The 14,069-nt window shown below is 41.6% G+C and overlaps 1 protein-coding gene across 7 annotated transcripts in view; it reads right to left on the bottom strand.

Moving 5' to 3' along the window:
- VPS13B (vacuolar protein sorting 13 homolog B) overlaps positions 1 to 14,069 on the bottom strand; it is a 358,520-nt gene that overhangs the window by 278,565 nt on the left and 65,886 nt on the right. For all 7 annotated transcript variants that reach the window (XR_014550190.1, XR_014550191.1, XM_083622696.1 and 4 more), the window contains exon 17: positions 13,340 to 13,521. Coding sequence is in view for 5 of the 7 variants with exons in the window: in XM_083622696.1 (XP_083478822.1) it covers positions 13,340 to 13,521 (182 nt within the window). In the remaining 2 variants the exon portion in view is untranslated. The remainder of the gene's footprint in view (positions 1 to 13,339; positions 13,522 to 14,069) is intronic.

The raw sequence follows: 14,069 nt of genomic DNA, 5'->3' as shown, positions 1-14,069 counted from the left end.
ATCATTCCCAGCTCATTTCAGAACAGATAGAATTCTCTTCTTTTCTTTTTCTTTTTACAAAGAGCAACAAATGTGCTTCCCAGGTGCAGAATGCCAGGCCATCTGTGAATGGTCTGGGAGAACTTGAATTTGTACTTGGTTGACATCTGTCTGTCTTGGGAGACAATGGAACAGTGCGCCTTTCAGGGTGAAGTCAAACTGTTGGAAGGTTACAGCACCTACAGGAGAGACATGTTTTGTTGCAGCAGGGGCAAATGAAGGCATCTGGTTGTGCTGCTGCAGATGCACCGTGGTGTTTCTCTGCACTTCTCCCAACAGTCATTCCTCCTCTGCTCACTGCTATGGATACATGACCAGGCTGCCTGTCTCCAGGCACTGCAGTTGTCTGCAAGGGATTTCTACATAGCAGGCTTCATGATGCCAACCCTCGTGTCACGTTTGCAGATTATCTTTGTAATGCAGAGTTGGTCTGCCAACTGGCCTCGTTCCTGAAGCCAACTTCCTATAGAGCAAGTCATTGGGGATCCTGCCATCTTCCATTCTGTGGACTAGAGCGACCCAGCATAGACGTCGCTGAGACAGGAGTGCAAACATGCTGGGAATATGGGCTTGGGAGAGCACTTCTTTGTTTGAGACTCTCCTGCCATGTGATGGCCAAAATCCTCCTGACCCAGTGCATTTGGAAGGCATTGAGGTGCTGCTCCTAGCAGTTGTAAGCTGCCCGCAACTCACTTCCATAAAGCAACATGTTTAGCATGCAAGTCTGGTAGATTTCCATCTTGGTATTGGACATTAGCATCACATTTTCCCATACCATTTTGGAGAGGTGAGTCATTGCCGTAGCTGCCTTGCCAATATGCTTATCCAGCTCAGCATCTATGGAGAGGTTGTTGGTTATGGAGGAACCCAGGCAGACAAAATTGTCTACCATCTTAAGCGTGGTGACCAGCCTGAAGAGGTAGCAACCTTCCACCAGTCTCCAGATTAAGCCCCAACAACGAACATAGTTGCAATTCAAATAACCTTGTAACTCAGACCAATTTAATTACAAAACAAGGAACCAAACAGGTAGACAGAACTAAACAGGAGGGATGCTGTTGCTGCTCCTAACTATCCACTCTCCACTGACAGGAAAAACACTTCGTAGTAAATCCAAGTTGCCATTCTTGGTCAGTGGAACAGGAAGGTGATAAAAGAAAGGGATGCCCAGAAGAAAGGGAGAACCTTTTGTTACCTGTTGAAGGACCCTTCTGCCAAAAGCGGAGGAATACAGTGTTTGACAAACATTAACTGGTGGACTGGTGAGTCAAAATAGGTGCCATACAGTGCTTTATAGAAGCACCAGTGTGTGGGTTGACTGTGGCAGCTGCCCCATGGATGGAGCTAGTTGAGGCGTTGCAGACACGAGTTTGAGAGATGCTTCAGCTGGCACTTTCAGTAGAACAGCAATTCACAGAGGAAAGATGTCCTTGTAATGATGAAATTGGCCTAATGGCCAGTCATGAAGATATCTATAAACAGCATTGTTCATTCTATGGCCTAGCAAATAGAAATTTGACACCATTTTGTGAAATCACAGATTTAGGAATTGAAACAAGAAGCGCATTCAGAATGTCCATAACTGCTTTGGGTAAGATACACAAAATTTCTGTGAAAGTGGCAGGCATATTGGGTTTGTCTGGTTCTCCCCATTCCTGAGATAAAGTGCTATGAATGAGCTGAGGACACTAATAAACTACTGGGTCTAAAAGACTTGTTCTAAGAAAAACCTTGAGTGATTCCCCAAGCCTTATCTCCTCTGCCTTCAGGAATACTGGTAGCCTACTTATATGGGTCTATCAGCAAGGCCTTTATAGCTTTACGGAGTAGAAATAGATAAAATTCAGTGTGGAAAAGATGCTTTTGTAATGGCAGAGGGAAATAATGGTTCACTTGACAGTTTGCACTCTTCTCTCCCTGAAGCAAACTTTTACGGAGAAGTCTCTTCCTCACCCCCTCCTGAGATAGAGGGTGGAACTGGAGCTGATAGTGACTGTTCAGGGAATGGAAAAATATCCTCTCCTCGTGAATTAGTGTTTAAGTCCTTGGCATGAAGACAACATCTGGACTTGGAAGGAGAAGAACTCCTATTCCCAGTCCCCATGGAACAGCTGTTTCTATGACTTCTGTGCCACCTACCTTTACCCCTTCCCGTTACTGTGACACTCCTAGATGAGAAACTGGAAGAGTACGAAGGATGAAATGGAGCCATGACCTCTACACCTTTTATTTCTACATCACTTACTGGGGCCTGAGGTATTACATGAAAACTACCTCCCTATTAATCCAGCCTAATGTATCTGAAGAGAATTTTGTTTCTTTCCTAAAGCTCTGCCTCAAGCTGGAGATTACATCCTTTTTGAGGACTCTCAGTCCTTGTCCATGCCTCCTTCATTCCCTGAAGTGGGAAGCAAAATGGTGCCCATGACAAAAGCCAGAGTTTGACACATGCCTTCCACACATAGCCTACTCTCTCCTTCATGGACATGACTTGGCAAGAAGTTGTAGCAGCCCAACGTTTTAGTCAAAGCAGGGGTGTGCAGGTAATAGAAGCCTTTAAAGTGGAGGAAGAGATGAGAGAGACTGTCCTCCTGCCTGATTCTCCTCAGAAACCCCCACCTGAATCTCAGTGAGCATGAGGGTGGGCTACAGAAGCAGGAGGAGATCAACCCCCTCCAAGGAGTGATAGGGAAACAAGCATTGGCAGGGTAGCAAGAAGTGTGTTAAGCTGTTTTCCTGCTACCTTGCTTGCTTTGGGAAAATAATTGCTGCCATGTGAGCAGTAAGGGTGCCAAGCCGCTCTACTGTTCTCCTCCTTGGACCTGCTTTGCGGTGCTGGTTTGCAGCATGCCACTTTTTAGACACATGCTGCCGTCTACCTCTGTGACTTTGTGGGACCCATTTTCCACACGTAAACCTGCTATTCCCACTCAAACACCCTTCTTTGCCTTTCCTAACAACATCAGCAAATGGAATACCAGAAGTGAAGGAGGCAACAGGACAAACCACAAACAAAAACAACCCCTTTCCCTACATCTTTCAAGAAAAAGCAGCTGCCCTGCACCCTCAGAAATGGTATGTAGAAGCCATGAATTAACTCTGTTCTTCCATCAAAGGCAGAGTCCAGGCTGGTTCGCTCCTCTTCAGACTGGCCAGTTTTGACCCTGCCTTCCAGAAGAGGAGTTAACCCTTTCCTGCATGCTCCACACCTTCACTGACATCCATAAGATGTTAGGTGAGTAGCCCTAGAGAACTCTCTTCAGTGAAAAGCACTGCTATAAAAATGGGAGCCGCAACTAATCAAGATCTCATAATGGTTTTACATTCAAACAAACGGTAATGATAAACACAGAAGAAAAGCTGCTTGATCTAGTAAACAGAAATAAATAGGAAATAAAAGATAAGAAATTGCATACTGCAATAGATATACCTGGGGCTCACTTTAACAGTGGTTGGAAGATATAGAGCAGAAATCAAAAACAGAGTATGTATGGTAAAAGACATTAAAAATCAATCTATGTGGAAAAGAGAAATAACTTAAGCTTTAGGGGGAAACCCAAAAAGGGAAGAAGGATGGAGGTGCTAGAGAAAAATGTGTAAAGTGAGTTGAGAAAGGAAAACTAACCAATAAATATTGGATGAAGCAGGAAAGGGATGAGGACTGGTGCCAAGTGTAAAGAAGAGGCCATCATGTATGATAGAGCACATTCTAGGAAACTGAGGACCAGTCCAATATAACACTGAGGGGAAATTGAAAGTATAAAGAACATGAGCAAGCCACAGATACAATTAGAAAATAAAGAAGAAAAGCGGTGAGGACATGTGGAAGCTTGAAGGGCTTATGCAAGTCAGGGTGGAAATTTATCAGAGATCAGATTACAGATTAAAACAGTTGAGAAACATGAAAGGAAGCCTTGTCCAGTCAGTCTTGGGAACCACAGTGAAACACAATGCATGGGTGGAATTTGGTCCATAAATTACATAGGACCCCAAAGGATTACATCCAAAGCAAAAATAGATTATTATTTAACGAGTAGGTAGAAATTTACCTAGGAAGTCCTTGGATAAATATGCTTAGTGAAGACAAAAAATAACTCATCTGAGGCATTTACTAACTGCAATACTTAATACTTAATAACTAACCATACTTTTTAAAAAACTGATAACTTAAAGATATTAATTCCTCACCATATTATTCTAACTACGGTATATCTCCCACATCTAGATTCAGACGTTGAAAATTCAGGTAACTGGTATCAACCTTATTATCAAAACCACTTAAATACCAAAAGGCCTATTTAATAAAAACATAGAAATGCTTCCATATGTTTTATGAAGCCTTCTCTACCCTCCAAATGAACACATTCAGATTTAGTCTCTGGCTTTGTTTCAGAGAAAACCCATCTGCATAGTACATTGCTTACAGGCACATCTCAGTCATGCAACAGCTATGTGACAGCTCATATATCAAATATAAACTGTACTCAAGGCCACACAACCTTACATACTCAAAGTCTTCCATTCTGTTTAATGTAATCCTAAGAGAGCTCTTATTGCACCTCAGTGCTGATGTCACATGACTTTTGTTGGGAAACAGTTGTGCAACTTAAATATCAAACAGTTCCTAACACAGATGAAAACAATCTAGAAGACAACTCTATTGTGCACATAAATCCTAGAAAGAAGACTCTTTTCTGTGAAACAGGTGCCGAAATGTACAAAGTAACAGCATTAAACAGCCCTTAGCAATACTGATGAAACTCGGGTTCAAGAATAAACTTAAAGTGTTTTGGTAGTAAGAGCCTGGAAATTCTGATGAGCAACAGATCCTGCATTTTGATTCCTACGCTCTTGCTGTAAAAACCAACCTATCTCAAGTTTTAGTCATCCATTCCTTTACAGAGAGTACTGTTAGCAAGTTTCGAAGGCCTGGCCCAAATTATCTTAGTTGAAGCCAGCAAATTCAATACAAACTATCTATCAGAAAGCTGGGGTTATTTATGTTTACGACTCAACAACAAAATACACAGATCCAGACTGACATTAACCCAAGTATTTGGAGGTACAAACTTTTTGAGGTTTGGAAATCAATCATTTTATTTGTATGCCACCTTGCCAAAGTTAAAACCATCTTCAAGGCGGCTTCTAGCACTAAAAAATTACATAGCTACAAGCAGTGCTTTTTTCTGGGGGGACACAGGAGTACACATACACCTAAACATTTTGTGAATCTTTGTACTTTTATACATTTACTGTATTTATTTCTCCCAATTTGAACTATAAAATGGTGACTTTCTTGAGTCAAAATGAGAGTCTCTCTAAACATACTTTTTTTTTTAGAAAAAAAAACACTGGCTACAAGCATAACGAAAGTAGTCATAAACAATAAACAAAACATAAAATGTACTCAGCCACACTGAACAATTTACACATAAATCTTAAGATCCAAAGTAAAGCTACAAAACATTGACATAGGCGACAACTCCTCACCTCCAACAAAAACTGAACAATACCCCAGCCCAAGATTCTGTTCAGCTGCTTCTGCTTTTGTAGCTAGAGTCAGCCAGAACCCCACCCTCCCAGGCCAGGTGGAAAAAGGCCTGCAAGGCAGGGAGCAGGTATTCCAGGACTCATAATCAACAATAATAATCAGTAATCAACAATAACAATACTGTTAACTGTGGAATCATGCACTGCTGAAATTCAGGCAAGATTACTTGTATTTATTGATGATTGTGATTTGATCACTGGTGCTTTGAATATTGCATCATCAACAACAACAACAGCATTCCTGCTTACAGGTATGAAGCTAATGAATTCAAATTAGGAGCTTGTTGTTGTTTAGTCAATTAGTTGTCTCTGACTCTTCGTGACCCCATGGACCAGAGCACACCAGACACTCCTGTCTTCCACTGCCTCCCAGAGTTTCGTCAAATTCATGTTGGTTGCTTCTATAACACTGTCCAACCATCTCGCCCTCTGTCGTCCCCTTCTCCTTGTGCCCTCAATCTTCCCCAACACCAGAGTTTTTTTCCACAGTCTCTTCTCTTCTCATGAGGTGGCCAAAAGTTAGGAGCTACACATAATTAAACTTAGGAGCTACACATAATTAAACTTAAGATTATAACTTTGAGAGGGAATCCTGCCCACTGCCCATGAAAAGCACCAAGTAGAGCAGTTTCAATGAAGTCTAGGATGGCCTCTTTCTATTGCCTTCTATGCCTCCTGTGCACGAGACCCACTGCTGCTCTCATCCAGTTCTTAACACTGAGGCAATCAAAAATCCACTGGGGTAGGGGATGCTGGGAAACAGCAAAATGAATTGAAATGAAAATGAAAAATCCACTGGGGTAGGGGATGCTGGGAAACAGCAAAATGAATTAATGGTTCAAGGAGCACAGAAAAACACACAATGCTACATAACCAGTGGGGTACCTAGTAGAATGAGCAGAACTGCAGAACTATTTGCTTAACAAAGCACCCTGTTTCTCTCTTTCACCACAATGTACCACACAATTCAACAATCTCAGAGCTTACTTCTACCAATTTAAGTGATAGCACACACTAACTACTCAACTTTGCATGGGAAAAGGTGACAGGTAATGAAAGCACAGGATTAAGAGTGTGAGAATACTTTTTTTGGGGGGGGAACAGCTGAGTCAGTCTGCCTTTGAAGCTCTTTCTACTGCGAGCATTTGGAACAGCAACTCTTTGAAGCTATCTCAGCTGTCAGCATCTATCTTGGCTCAAGACTACACAGTGTGTATTTCTTGCACAGATTTGCAAGGAAGTTGTGCTTGACTGTCATTTTCTTGTTGCAGTCATCTTAAATCAGCTGTGCTATCTTCAGATTGCTAATTACAATATTTACACTTCACTTTTCTGGGGCATTAATATCCTGGATAGCTAACAAAACACCTAGACTTCCAAGAACTAAATGAAACTAAAGAACTAAATTTACAATGGCTTTAGAGTAGACAAAAAGGCAGGCAGCTTGCATTGAAAGTGGGCAGCTACCAAAGTGATCAGTGAAGAAGCTGGGTTTTCAATAATGAAATTTAATTTAATTTTTTAAATTTATATCCTGCCTTTCTTCTACAGAAACTGAAGAAAACTTTTTAAGCATAAGCCCTTTAAATGCTTAAGAACTAAGTTACATGAGAAAGGGTCTCATCCAATAGCAAAGCTGAGCAGGCTTACCACACGTATTCTACGTACAGTGGTACCTCGGGTTAAGTACTTAATTCGTTCCGGAGGTCCGTTCTTATCCTGAAACTGTTCTTAACCTGAAGCACCATTTTAGCTAATGGGGCCTCCTGCTGCTGCCACGCCGCCAGAGCAGATTTCTGTTCTCATCCTGAAGCAAAGTTCTTAACCCAAGGTACTATATCTGGGTTAGTGGAGTCTGTAACCTGAAGCGTATGTAACCTGAAGCATATGTAACCTGAGGTACCACTGTAATTCCCTATATTTCTTTCTGAATCTTGCTTGTGCAGTGTTGCCTATCTCTCCCACTTCCTCCCCTACCTGCAACCCAATTCTGAAAAATACCTGAAGTGTTTATCCAAGTTCATGACCAGGTAGGAGATCCATTTAAATCACTCTGAGGTACCCCTGCAAACCACAGCAGCCAACTCCTAGGGGTCACGAGGCCTTCAGCCCCCACAATAAAATATTTGAGGGGCTGGGCCCCCGCAAAGTTGATGGGCATTCCCATTCAAATGGAGCGTGTGCATTGCATCATGTGATCAATTATGTGGGGCAGGGCTTACCTGGGACCCCACAATATTTTATTCAAGTTGGCACCCCTGCTACAAACTATTCTGATCACCTCAGCCAGCAGCAAAAAATCTGCTTCTAAGAGGCTAGGAAATGCCAAGAGTCCTTATGGTGACAGATATCAACCCATACCAACTTCTAGCAAGCCACAGGCAAAACATGAGTTTCTCTGGAATGGCATGCTAAACCCATCAGTGAAATACAGATTTAAGACAGCACAATAGCTCTGAGCACAGGAGCCTATTCAGGGATCAAAACTCTTGGAAGTACAATGATCTACAGGAGACAACGAAACATTTACACATTGCAAGACTCTTCCATATGTGCTCTGAACACAACCAAGCAATTACTCATGAAAACACAACCCTGAACACAGATTGCACACTGCTTAAAATCAAAACTTGCAGCGCCCAAAATAAGCACCAGTCTTGGCTGTATTATGTGGAACACACATTCCAACCAGTACATTGGAAGGAAATGATTAAAGCTCAACAACCTGCATTACAACTGAACTCAGAAATGTTTTTTAAAAAGAGGAGAAAGAGGGGGAAAGCAGATTTCAAACAGGGGCATTAGAACAGCAAATCACTATATTTCAATCTTTTTCCTAAGTGGTTAAAGAACTATGCAGCAACTCCAAAACCCTTTTTATATGCACACCTGGGAAGAATTCTGAATCCTGTTACTTTCCTCAGCATTACCCTGATGTGGTTTCGACCAGATGTTTAAATGTTACAACATGTACATTTTCTTCTCTTCTTCTAAGGCAAAAGGAAAATAAGAGGAATATTTGACTTCACTCCACAAGAGACCTATTTAATAGTTTGGTGGTTATGTAAGTAAAGGTAGCTTGGCTAAGTCAATGTTGACGACATACAGAATGACATGATCCTAATGAGTTGGAAAATATTGGCTCTCCTGAGATTTAACCAGATGCTACTGCGCTGAGAAAGCTACTGTATTATTGAATTTCATTTTTATGAGGTAAAATTTATTATTCAACCATTAAGGTATCCCACATGAAGTCTTGCATAAAATAGTTTTGCAGTTACTTTCTGGAAAGTAGATTTTATTTTAACTTTAATACATCATTTACATGAAGGATGCAAATGCCTATTTGATCACCTTAAGCAGAGAAATTTAAGGTCTGCAAGCAATTTTCCTAAAAATACCAGATTAATGGAACTGGACTGTCAACAAAATTATGAACTACCTGAACAGTACAAGGAGAGTGCAACAGCAATTTCAGTTTCCTGAGAAAACCAAAGCATGTGCAACTGCATCTATGCTTTCCTAGCATTCTAGCAGGCCTATTGCACTAAATTTAGGTGCACTAAATATAACCATTTAATGAGAACTCTAAAACAGGAGATGATAGCTTTTATTAATGTAGTTATTCAGTTTAAAACAAATAATATTAAACCTAGATCTTCACTTCGGACATCTTTATCTAGTACCTTTCTAGTACAGATTATTCTAGGATACACATAAAAAGTAAAGTAGGTTTGTGATAAACAGAAATTTGAAAACATACTGAAAGGCCTACAATTGCCAGTGGCAATCTTTCGCTGGTAAACTCATTCTGTTGTGCAATGTATGCAGCAAGTATTTTTTTTGCTAAGCTTTTTTCCCAGTTATACAAATAAAATTATGCTACTAATATAATTATTACAGGCAAACCAAAATATAGTGTCTTGCCTAAAGTCACCTAAGAAGTTCAGGGCTGAAACAAAAGCTTGACCACTTCACACTCTACTAATTCAATATACTTTAATAACTTGCCCGAGATAAACTGATTTTTACTTAGGCAAACAAATAAATTTCCATTTTCTACCCAAACGTATTTTAACAATAACAGTTGATTATGAAACATAAATGTTCATGAGTAGTTCTTGTAACTCTGGCAATATATTTATATCCCATTGTATTTATTTCCTTCTGAAACGTATGTCCTTCAACAGCCAATTCCCTGGGCAAAAATCATTCATTGCTTTTGAATGGTCCTTAGAAAGAGTATTAAAGAGAATTCACCTACTTTTAATTTTTCTTTAGAATAAATTGGTTGGGGGGAAACTGAATGAAAGCCAATAAACTGAAACTTAATCAAGACAAGTCTGAGGTACTGTTCATGGTGGTTCCCTAGACCAGATGGGTGGGAAGTAGCCTGTTCTTGATGGAGTTACGCTCCCTCTGAAGGAAGAGGTAACTAGGTTGGGAATACTTATGGCTCCACCAGCATCACTTGAGGGTCAAGTGGCCTCTAGGGCACATGAGCCTCGGCTGGTGGCCCAGTTACGCTCCTCCTATCTGGAGAGGGCTAGCCTAACTTTAAACAAATAAGACCATCCCCACGAGCATCCCACCATTCTGAAGGAACGTTCTTTTTAGCATTCTATTCCATTCACAACACAACAATCACCCTATCACATTATGCCTGAACATGGAAAAGCAACACAAATAGGGGACATGGAAGTCTGCAGGGGGAGTAGTTTACCCTGCACATACACACACACACACACACACACACAGACACACACACACACACACAGAGAGAGAGAGAGAGAGAGAGAGAGAGAGAGAGAGAAGGGGGGAGAGGGAGGGAGAGAGAGAGCGAGAGAGCGAGAGAGAGAGAGAGCGAGAGAGAGAGAGAGCAAGAGAGAGAGAGAGAGCGCAGCATGGTCCTTGGATTTATACACACACACACACACACACACACACACACACACAGAGGGGGAGGGAGGGAGAGAATGAGAGAGGTCCCTTTGTGTGTCTGTTTCCAGTGTGTGCCTCAGCTCCTTGACAACATTGTGCTAATCTTTCAGAGGAAGGTGGTCAGCTTTGCTGAGGGAAGGAGGGGGGTCTAGGTCTAGGAGCCACCATTCCTTTCCTCAAAGGCTATCCCCTCAGAGTTGCCATTTTCCCCTTTTCGTACTACATCCTGCACCACATAAGGACAAAAAGGCGTGGGGGGTGCTCAGGAGAGAAGTAAGAGCTACCTTCTTTTACATGCTGTTCTTACCTCTGTGTCTCAAGATTGAAAGGAAAAATGTACAGTGGTACCTCGGGTTACATACGCTTCAGGTTACATACGCTTCAGGTTACAGAATTCACTAACCCAGAAATAGCATCTCGGGTTAAGAACTTTGCTTCAGGATGAGAACAGAAATCGACGGCAGCATGCAGTGGCAGCGGAAGGCCCATTAGCTAAAGTGGTACCTCAGGTTAAGAACAGTTTCAGGTTAAGAACGGACCTCTGGAACAAATTAAGTACTTAACCCGAAGTACCACTGTAGTGTTTTCTAGAGCGAATAAGGAGCGAGATGACCCATTCGTTTCCACACAAAGCTGCAATGGAGTTTAAGAGGGTTGCCAAGCTTCCACCAAAGGAGAGAAACCAGCTTTCTGGCAACAACCGGCCTGTCCTGGATGGGAAACTATCCTGAGCTTCTCATGACGCTTAAATCCAGCAGCCATTTTAAGCACCCACCACAAGGTGCTGCAGCCTACACTCCACTAAGAAACATACTAACCCTCAATTCACTAACAGTACAGTACTGCTTACACATTTCCCATCAAATTTACTAGGCCTCAGTACTGCAGTTAGGCACTTTCACCCACAGATGAGGGGAAGGGGGAGCAACTGCTTCAAAAGAGAAAACGCTAATAGAGCAGTGCTTCTCCCATATGCCTGCTCTGAGACACTGAGAGGAAAAAAACAGACTGGAGCAACCACAATGCTGTTGGTAAAATTCTTGAGGTTAAAAAGGGTGAGAAAATAGGAGAGATTCGCGGGAGTATTATTTTGGGGGTATTAACTGCAGCAACTTTACTGCTTCTCTTGGCATCTGTGAGCTCTAGTTGCTGCTGCTGGGTGCCACTTTAAGGTTTCTGGAAGCCGCTGGACCAGAACTGGCATGCCAACTCTCCTTCCTCAACCACGCGCATGCTTGTGGGAGTGTGGCAGCTGGGTGGGTCACACCACAGCCATGGATCTTGGGTGGTCCCTTCATCTCCCTCCCCCAAAGGAGGAGAGGAAAGGGCTCACTCTGTGAGGGAACAACTGCAGGGGGTGCCGTGATGCTGCTCCATTGCTCAGCCCTGACTCCCAGACAGGTGGAAAGCAGAGAGGAAAAAATAAACCTCTGAAGTAAACTGCTTTGAAACCTATTTTGGCATTAAACAGTATATAAATTAATAAAGAACAGTAATTATGCACAGCCCCCCCCCAAATGGTTCTAACTAGCCTCTTTGATTCAGCACAATGGGTGTATTCCTGCTCTGCACCCAAGTGCGCAAAACCAAGCCAGGTAAGCCACGGGGCAGAGGGTAATCTCTCCTGATGAATGCTGTTTTCTTCTCAGGCTTTTAAAGTGTAAGGGTGTAGCCCCACTTTTGCGGAGGTTACATTCTGCACCCCCATGTACATAAGTGAAATCACATAAAGTGGGGAGCACCCTCTAAAAAGCCTGTAAATGCCTATTTTTCCCTGCTCTCCAGCTCTCTCTCCAATCCAGACCAAAATATCTAGAGTTGAAGCTCTGGAATCAGCTGGAGGATGTGCAGGAACGCTGCTGCTGCTGCTGTGCTAACCTGCGTGTCAGCTGTTAGGCAGGGAGGCTGAGCAGCCTAAATAAAGTTCTGGTGCTCCTGAGGTCTATTTGGGGCTTCCTATGCCCTCACTAGGGTCCTCTTTGGGCTCTGCGGAGGTTCTCCTCGTAAGCCACAAGGGCTCTCCAGCTCCCGCCATTTCGTGATATGATTCTATTCCTGGTGCCACGTGTATACACAGTCACACGTAAGTGGGGGGGTGCCTGTATTTATTTATTTATTTACTCATTCATTCAATTTAATACCTGCCCCAACCACCATTCACAACACAGAAATGTCCAAGGTAGAGTGGGTGCAATGGCGCATGTAGTGAAAGAAACAGAGTATCTTCCATATTTTTCTTTACACTAAAAGTTGTTTTGCATTTTTCCCAGGCATAACAACAGAGCAAGATAGAAACACATTTATAAGACAGACATAAACATTCACTACAGCATATAAAGCTTTTACAGAAGCCTGTCTTCATACTTTAAAGACAAAACATCCTACCCTCCCTCCAAACATTGCAACCTCTAAACATTTACAATTCTGCAACCAATATAATACAGTAAAATATATACTCTGTCCTGGTTCAAGTCACTCCTGGTTGAAACACACGGAACCAAGATCTATACGTTTTATTCCAAAGGTTTACATGTAAATTTCCTTAGGTTACTATATTATGACACATCCAAAATGAAGAAAAGCAATTTTAAAAGCATGTAGAAGCTTTTGCAAAGAGTGAAGCCTGGTGACTTCTTAATCTATAAGCAGAAAGTTTCACTGATACTACATTCAAACTGATTTTCCAACTAAAATGTATTTAAATGCTAGATTCTAAAGATAAAGTTCAATATATGAAAACTAAAAGCAATACTGTACTGTGGCAGCGATATCAGTTAAGTATACTGGTAAGAAAAAAAATAGTTTTTACCTGATGGTTGAAAGACTTCATTCACTAAAGCTTCATTCACAACTGGTGAACTAACATTTCCAGTATAAGCCCAACTCTGCCAAATAGCTTGCATTAGGAAGGTCTGGGCTCTTGTTGCTTGAATTGTCAGACTTGGAAGCTCAAATATACATTCTTTAACTGCAACATGAGAACGCTTGGACCTAGAAAATACAACAGAAACAAAAATATGATTAAATCTGTATACAGGCTTATTGGCAGAAATGCCAAATGGCAAATCCCTAGGAGAGGCAACACTGGAAAAGCTCACTGAAAACGTGGCTAGTTCATGTTCATTTTATGTGAACTTCAAAAATTAGTGATTTACAACAAACAGAAAGCAATAGTACAATTATTTTGCTAAAGAGTATACATCGAATGTTCCAAAAATGAATCTCCGAACTTCACATTCTCACAAAACCTATAGCTGGTTTGTATTTGAATTCCACATAACTTCCATGTTTAGTTATAACCACAATATTCACCTCTTCCCCTGATGTAGACAAGCATATAACAATTTAGACACTTCTTCAACAATTCAAAAGTTCTACACATACTAAGACAATAACACATACTAAGGCAGAAGGACGTCAACTTGTATAAGGATTCACACTACAAGCAACATGGAGCTGTTGCCAAAAAGCCTATGTCAAGTTCTCCCTCTCTAACACATATTAAACTTACTGTGTTCTCATATTGTGCATTCTCTGGC

This window comes from Podarcis filfolensis (genome assembly GCF_964270895.1).
Source record: "Podarcis filfolensis genome assembly, chromosome: 7".
Classification (NCBI taxonomy): domain Eukaryota; kingdom Metazoa; phylum Chordata; class Lepidosauria; order Squamata; family Lacertidae; genus Podarcis; species Podarcis filfolensis.
Note: the sequence above shows the minus strand (reverse complement) of the source record. Positions and strands in the feature narration are given on the sequence as shown.